This window comes from Colobus angolensis, unplaced genomic scaffold (genome assembly GCF_000951035.1).
Source record: "Colobus angolensis palliatus isolate OR3802 unplaced genomic scaffold, Cang.pa_1.0 Scaffold182, whole genome shotgun sequence".
Classification (NCBI taxonomy): domain Eukaryota; kingdom Metazoa; phylum Chordata; class Mammalia; order Primates; family Cercopithecidae; genus Colobus; species Colobus angolensis.
In genome coordinates this window covers 111,717-119,726 of record NW_012114955.1, presented here as the reverse complement: position 1 = coordinate 119,726, position 8,010 = coordinate 111,717, and the positions used below count along the sequence as shown (strand labels likewise).

The following is an 8,010-nucleotide window of genomic DNA, read 5'->3' as shown; positions in this document are numbered from 1 at the left end:
CCTCAGCTCTGGCTCCTGGGGAAGCCGAAACTCCGCGAGTAGCCGCCTGTGGCCTGGGTCCCGCGCCGCCCTGATTTGGGAACGGGTCTGGGTCTCCAACGGGCCTGTCAGGCCTGTGGCCGCCAAACCGGCAGCCCGAGCGCGGCTGAGGAAGGGCTTCATCGCTCCGCATCGGCCTCTGCCCCCATTTTCAGTGGCCGGCCGCTGGGCTTTGGTTTGTGGCGTCCAGGCCGCTAGGGCTCCGGTTTTAGCTCTTGAGAACCAGTAGCATTGAACGTGCGCACCACTCTCCTTTGCGGAGCGGAAGCTGCGCTTAGGGGTCTTGGTCCTCCCTTTACCGCCTCATCTTCCACTGAGGGCCTTGCGCATAGGAGGTGGTCGAGTGAGGAGTGCGCCGGAGGTAGGGGTAGGTGCCCAAGTGCTTAGCTAGCTTCCATGGTTCCTCAAAACGCCTACTTCATAATTCCCAATCCGCAGAACCAGTGTAAGATTCCCGGCCTTGGGCGGCGTGGTCGCAGACCCACTCCTGGGCTGTTGGAGAAGTCCACCTTCCCTTAGATCGCCCTGCGGGCCCCGCCTCTCAGTCCAGGCGCTGGCCGCTTTGCTGAAGTTCCTCACTTTGCCACAGACTGGTGGACCTGGCTTATTCTTGCACACACATTCGGGGTTTTGTGAGGATCTTGACTCACTAGACCCAACATTTCCCTGCCTCATTTTAGCATCTGAGAGGAGAACGGCAAAATAGGAATGAAATTCTTCTGCGATGGAGACTGGCTCAATGCCATGCATTTAATATAGGCCTAACAAATGCTTGTTCAGTTGAACTGGACTGATAGATTCTCAATGGAGCAAGGGCAGGTGTTATGCCTACTCTGGGTTCCCAGTGGGCTTCTAGGATCAATTGTTTATGGACTTGAGGTAAACTGAGCTGGGAATAAAAAAAATCTTCACTCATTCATTTGCTTTTTCAGCAGATATTTACTGAGCACCCACCACATGCCAACACGTGGTTTCAGGCTTTAGTTCAAATCTTAATTCTGCCATTTCTTGAGGATTTGGCTTCAATACTCCTCATAACTCTTCTCTTATTTCGTCATCTATAAAAGGAGACTTGTTCTAACTTAAGGGGTTATGGTGAATATTAAAATGATGAGATAATGTGACTGAGTGTTACGTATAATACAGCTTGATGTTATTTGGGCCACTGAGAAACGGAGTCTGAACAGACCTCCAGGTCCTGCCCCATCCTGACCTGCAAAGTCTGTACCGAGGACAGACTTTAGGAAACGGGAGTGAGTGCATGACTTTCCTTTTTTCTTCAGTTATAGATTTGCATCCCTAAGAAGGCTTTTATGAGGCTGAAGAGTACATTTTAGAGAGTTCCAATATAATAACAGAACTAGTGTTCACCAAGTTAGATCAATTCTACATTTAGCTCTTTTATCAGCCTCTTTGTTTCCATCTCTGTTGTCACTACCTTCTCTTTCCCCATGACGGAAAGAGTCTCCTCACAGGTCTCCTGCCCCTTGTTCCCTCCAACATGTCATACAAGTCTTGATGACATCCCACTGAAGTCCATTTAGGGCCTTACTATAACCCAAGATAAAACTTAAATGCTGTAAGTTGGGCCCCTAACCTATTGTGCCAGCCCCTCTGTTGTCATCTCCTTCACATACCCTAAGCTACGGAATGCTTTCTGGGTGAGTCAAACTCTGATACCCTACAGGTCTTTGCGTTTTTCCCACCTGCCTGGAATGCTAGTTTCCCTGATCTCTGGTTAGGTGGACAATCAGGACTCATTCTTAAAATCCCAAAGTATTATTCCCAAGAGCCTTCTATGCCTCACCTAGACAGGCCTCTTTCCTCTTAACTTTCATGCCACTTTGAATATACTCAAGACATACTGGTGTGATAGCAGGACATATTTGTATATCTGGTTCCTCACTAGATTGTGAGCTCCCTGAGGGCAAGGTTGTGTCTCTTAATGGTGTTACCATCTGGCACAGCACGTGACATGTTGAGAATCAGACTGATGAGGATAGAACTCCTAAACTTACTAGCTGTGTGACTTTGGGCATGTTACGTATAACCTTTCTGCCTCATGTTTTCATATCTGTAAAACATTGCTAATGAGTATAGTGCTTACAAGATTTATTGTAAAGACTAAATAGCAAAACTCTTGTGAGCTCCTGGTATATAGCTGGCACTCAGGATAGACATGGCTGTAGAGTGCCGTCCACAAATATTTGTTGAATCAACTCAGCAAAACTAAGGAAGGGTACTATTACGCTGTATGCCTACTAGGTACCAAGCACTGTGCTAGAGAGGAGTGCAGTTTTCGTGGTCTAAATGGGAGTCTTAATTGTTGCCTTTTAGGGATATGGGTCCTGAGCTCCCAAATCGTTGGATGCGTGGTTCACCTGGGTGTTTGTTAAGAACGCAGTGCGACGTTGCCCTCTGTCACTCGCTGATCGTAGCCCGAGGTCAAGCTTGGGCGCCCTCACAAAACCAGTACCACTCTGGTGTCTTCAACTTTGCTGGCTTCACCCTTCCCAAGCCTGTTCTTTGCCGCTCGCGGCTCCGCTGCATTCTCAACAGGCCGACGTGGCCCCGCCTACCTCGCGCCCACTGTGGGCGGAGCCTGCGGCGCCTCGCTGACGTCACTTCCAGCGGACACGGAAGCGCGGTTGTCGGCAGGCAGATGTAGTTAGGAAGTGGTGATGGGACCGCGTTCAGCGTAAGCTTCTGGCCGACGTGGGCCGAGGGGGCCGTCCCGGGCTGCTGTGGCCCAGACGAGCGGAGAGTGCGGAGCGGCTTCTGGGCCAGCGCTAACGAGCCCTGGCAGTGCGCGCGCCTCTGGTGCCAGTGTCGCTCCGCCTCCGGGGTAGAATCCGCCCCAGCCCTCTGGGCCTGGGACCCGGCGGCCGCTTTCTCCAGTCGGTCCCGCCGATCCGCATTAGGTCCGGGATAACTGGGTGGAGTAGGTGTGCGGCCCGCCGCCGGACAGCCCGCTCGCTGTTTCTTTAAGTCCCCCTCTGGGTCTTCGCGGCCCTCTCCCGTTCTGCCGGAAAGCTGACCTGGGGCAATCCGTTCAGAACCTCCATGGAGAAGTTTGGGATGAATTTCGGAGGCGGCCCGAGCAAGAAAGACTTGCTGGAGACTATAGAGACGCAGAAGAAGCAGCTTCTCCAGTATCAGGCACGGCTCAAGGATGTGGTCCGTGCCTATAAAAGCCTGCTGAAGGAGAAAGAGGCGCTAGAGGCCAGCATCAAGGTGCTGTCGGTATCCCACGAGGCAGATGTGGGTCTCACAGATGTCCAGCTTCCAGGTCTCACATTTCCTGACTCTGTGGATGACCGGTGCTCCACTCACAGCGAAGATAGCACTGGGACCGCCACTAGCTTGGATACTGCTGCCAGTCTCACCAGCACCAAGGGTGAGTTTGGGGTGGAAGATGACAGACTGGCCCGGGGACCACCACCTCCAAAGTCCGAAGAGGCCAGTGGGTCCGAAAGTGGCGTTAGCAGTAGCAGTGGGGATGGACCATTTGCAGGTGGGGAGGTGGACAAAAGACTGCACCAGCTGAAGACTCAGTTGGCTACTTTGACCAGTTCTTTGGCCACAGTCACTCAGGAGAAGTCCCGCATGGAGGCTTCTTACCAGGCTGACAAGAAGAAGATGAAACAGGACTTAGAGGATGCCAGTAACAAGGCGGAGGAGGAGAGGGCCCGCCTGGAGGGAGAATTGAAGGGGCTGCAGGAGCAAATAGCAGAAACCAAAGCCCGGCTTATCACGCAGCAGCATGATCGGGCCCAAGAGCAGAGTGACCATGCCATGATGCTGCGTGAGCTCCAGAAGCTGCTGCAGGAGGAGAGGACCCAGCGCCAGGACTTGGAGCTTAGGTTAGAAGAGACCCGAGAAGCCCTGGCAGGACGAGCATATGCAGCTGAACAGATGGAAGGATTTGAACTGCAGACCAAGCAGCTGACCCGTGAGGTGGAGGAGCTGAAAAGTGAACTGCAGGTCATTCGAGATGAGAAGAATCAGCCAGACCCCAGGCTGCAAGAACTTCAGGAAGAGGCTGCCCGCCTTAAGAGCCATTTCCAGGCTCAGTTACAGCAGGAAATGAGAAAGGTAATTATCCACATCTCTTTCAAACGTCAATCATTGACCTGAAGTGAGAACTGTTAGGGTTTTTTTCCTCCTTTGCTAGTTAGAGCTAAGTGTCTACAGTGTCATTTTTGATGCTACGTGAGAAGTTCCACTAGAGAACCTGGGAAGTCCTGCTCTATGTGGTGTTGACCTGTGTGCTTCCAGGAGGATGTGGAGCTTCTCAGTGGAGGCTGGGTTGAAGCCAGACAGCTCTGCACTTCTGGGCATTGGCATCTTACCAGCTGTGCTCTATGAAACAGTATAGCAGCAGCTGTACAGTAAAAGGTAGTGTGTCTTCTGTTGGTATGTGCCTCTAGGGAGGGTGGCTGAAGGCAAAGGGGATTTTCTCCGAAGTAACCTCTTGTCATTGCCTTTACTCAAGATTTGCCTGTTTTGGAGAAGTGCTATACCAGAACAGGTATTGAAAGGGTGCCTCCTTTCAATGTGGAGAGGGAAATCCAGCTCAGTTTTGAACTTCCAGGAATATTGGATAAGGAAAAGAATGTTGTATGATTTCTTAATAGGATTTGAGGAAGCACCAGAAAAACAACAGTAACACACATTATATGTGAGTTAGGTGGAAAGCAGAACAATAGCAGGTATACCAAGGTGCTTAATATTGTTCGGTATAATATGTGTTTTGTAGAACTCAAGCAGGTAATAGGAACTTTTGTTAGCTCCTGAATCAACCGAAAAATCCCTAGTTCACATTCTTGCCAGGCCATCCCAAACCTGTGACCCTTTTGCTCCCCTCTCCTGGTTTCTCGAAGTTTGCCATGGGGCTTTTGTGGATGCATTTTTGTCTGTTCCCTTGTTTTCCAGACAGCTCTTGCAGAGGATCAACTCCGCCAGCAATCTCAGGTGGAAGAACAGAGGGTGGCAGCCCTGGAAAATCAAATATCCGAGGTGTCTGAGCTGCTAGGCACCTACGAGAAAGCCAAGCAGAAGGACCAGCTGGCCATTCAGAAACTGAAGGAGCGCATTCTGCAGCTGGACCTGGAGAACAAGACACTGGCTCTAGCAGCCTCCAGCAGGTCCCCTTTAGACAGCCATGGAGAGGAGTCCAGTCTGGATGTCAATGTCCTGAAGGATAAGATGGAGAAGCTGAAGAGGTTGCTGCAGGTTGCAGCCAGGAAAAGCCAGGTGACCCTGGATGTGGAGAAGCTTTGTGACCTGGAGATAATGCCTAGCTCGGAGGCTGCTGATGGGGAGAAGGCTACTGCACTCTATTACCAACAGGAGCTGAAACAGCTGAAGGAAGAGTTTGAGAGGTACAAGATGAGGGCCCAGGTCGTCCTCAAAAGCAAGAATACCAAAGATGGTAACCTGGGAAGGGAACTAGAGGCAGCCCAGGAACAGCTTGCAGAGCTGAAGGAGAAGTATATCTCCCTGCGGCTCTCCTGCGAGGAGCTGGAGCAACAACACCAGCAGGAGGCTGAAGACTGGAAGCAGGAACTGGCCCGGCTGCAGCAGCTCCACCGGCAGGAGCTGGAGCGGTGCCAGCTGGACTTCAGGGACCGCACACTGAAACTGGAGGAGGAGCTGCACAAGCAGCGGGATCGTGCCCTGGCTGTTCTCACTGAGAAGGACTTGGAACTGGAGCAACTGCGTTCTGTGGCCTTGGCCTCTGGGCTGCCAGGACGCAGAAGTCCTGTGGGTGGTGGTGGTCCTGGGGACCCAGCTGACACATCATCCTCTGATAGCCTGACCCAAGCATTACAACTTGCAGCGGCCAATGAACCCACTTTCTTTCTGTATGCTGAGCAACTGGCCCGCAAGGAAGTGGAGATCACATCACTGCGGAAGCAGAAGCACAGGCTGGAGGTCGAGGTGCATCAGCTGCAGGATCGGCTGCTGGAGGAGGGTGAACGGCATCGTGAGGAGGTTGCAACCCTGCAAAACCACATCGAAAAGAACATCAGGGACCAGAGCAGGGAGGGAGCCAATCTGGAGTACCTCAAGAACATCATCTACCGCTTCCTAACTTTACCTGACTCCCTGGGCCGCCAGCAGACTCTCACAGCCATACTGACTATCTTGCACTTCAGTCCGGAGGAGAAACAAGTGATAATGCGACTCCCAGCCAGTGCCAGCTGGTGGCCTTCTGGCAAGAGATGATGCCGTTTTCATGAACTCCTGGAATTTCTGTGCCTCTTTTATGTGGGAAAGGGCAGGTTCTGGTTTCTGCTGCCTCTTCTCTTACATTATCATTTATTTCTTCACTGTGTTGAGCTGGGAGGAGTCTTTAATGTGGGATGGGATTTTCTGCCAAATGCCATTAATGCTGCTTTATCCTTAGGCCCTAGAGATAACTGAAAGTGCTGGGGCAGTATCTTCTGATGGTGTGCATGTGAGGAGAAGATGAGGTTAGGACTGAGAAGTGCAAAAGTTGGAACAGTGGTAAGGCTGTTTTAAAATAAGATGTTTTGTTTGATAATATGCTCCTGGCACAAAGCTAGGAGTAAATGTGACTCCAAAGGGAGTTCAGTTAATCTCTGAAATGCACAAAACCCAGCTATTTTCTCCCTCTCATCATAATCTGAGTCTGGTCCATTGCTGCCCCAATTCTCTGGGGACATAAAGCCAGGCTGGAAAGGGACCAGGAAGTTTGAAATAGTGCCACATCATCCACTAGTCCTAAGGGCTAAGGAATGGTGAGTTTATTCTGGAAGGAACCGGGAAGCTTAGTCTGGTTAGTGTCTGGGAATGACCTACGCAATCACACTGCTTATGACCATCCTAGAGAGGGCTCTGAGCACCAGCTTGATCTTAGGGTGTTCCTGAGTAACCTGCTTTTGGCCTGGATAGGGTTAAAATAGGCCTCTCTTGCCTATCCCTGCCTTAACCTGTCTGCTTGAGGTTGGCCTGAGATTGTGAGTCAATGACTTTGCTGTCTTTTCCTCAGTGTTGAACTTTCATTAAGAAATAAAGTCCTAGCTTTTTACAGAGAGGGGTCCAAATGGTGAATATTCATCCTGCCTGGATAAAAGGAATTAGCGCAGAGATTGGCCCCTAGCTTTTCTGCTTTTGTAGGGACAGCAAAAGGGGAAAACTTGCTGCAGAAAATTCCGAAAGATTGCTATAGCTGTCACAGGGAACTGGTAAAGATCAGCTAAAGTTGGGTTGGAGTGCTTTCTGCCCAGTGGGTCTTGGCATAAGTAGATTAATCCTGCTCTTATAAGGAAATGCAGCTTATTCAGGCAGTCTGGAAAGGGGGTTCTCAGAAAACTCAGTTTATCTGTTCCTTCTTTTCTCTCATCTACTCTTAGTGGTTATAGAGGTCTTTGGACTCTAAAGACCAATGTTTGGCCGCTAACTAGACTAATATGTGTCTTTCTGTGGTTTCATCATAGAGGTCTGTTTTGAGAGGGTTTGGGGTGCAGAAAACTTTGATTAAATCTTAATGGGAGGCTGGGTGACCTGGATTATCTACAGTGAGCAGACTTAAATGGAACAGAAGTTTATATGTCCAAATGATGGAATCATTAAACCTGAGTGACTTGACCTGTGTGGTTCCTTAATGGTATCTATATATCTAGACAAAAATAGATTGTGAATGTAAATGGTGAATGAAAAGGATGGAAATAATGTTTTCATATGTTAATCCATGAGCTTGAATCCAGGGAGGAATACCTCAGTGCTTTAACTGTCTTAGTTATAACACGTATTTCTTAGCCTGGAATTGTGTGTGTATGTGTTTGTGTGTGGCCACCTATGCTGGAAAATGCTTTCTTATGGGTTTAGTGGGCAGGCTTAAAACTTCCATAATTACACTTCAAACTCTATAAATAATCTGTTTATGAATGCTTTATTATCCTTAAAATCAGGATTCATAGTATCCTGAAAAAGTGTCTCAGG

The 8,010-nt window shown here is 49.8% G+C and overlaps 2 protein-coding genes across 2 annotated transcripts in view; one reads left to right on the top strand and one right to left on the bottom strand.

Moving 5' to 3' along the window:
• The window catches only part of ARF5 (ADP-ribosylation factor 5), a 6,572-nt gene extending 3,468 nt beyond the window's left edge, over positions 1–3,104 (bottom strand). The window contains exons 1-4 of the mRNA XM_011939631.1: positions 3,078–3,104; positions 2,505–3,021; positions 457–722; positions 101–291 (exon numbers count right to left, since the gene is read on the bottom strand). Of these exons, the coding sequence (XP_011795021.1) occupies positions 101–291; positions 457–722; positions 2,505–3,021; positions 3,078–3,104 (1,001 nt within the window). The remainder of the gene's footprint in view (positions 1–100; positions 292–456; positions 723–2,504; positions 3,022–3,077) is intronic.
• GCC1 (GRIP and coiled-coil domain containing 1) lies at positions 2,675–7,656 on the top strand. Its single transcript, XM_011939529.1, has 2 exons — positions 2,675–4,134; positions 4,975–7,656. The coding sequence occupies exons 1-2, from the start codon at positions 3,103–3,105 to the stop codon at positions 6,268–6,270; spliced, it is 2,328 nt and encodes a 775-aa protein (XP_011794919.1). The 5' UTR covers positions 2,675–3,102; the 3' UTR covers positions 6,271–7,656.
• Positions 7,657–8,010: the final 354 nt, after the last annotated feature.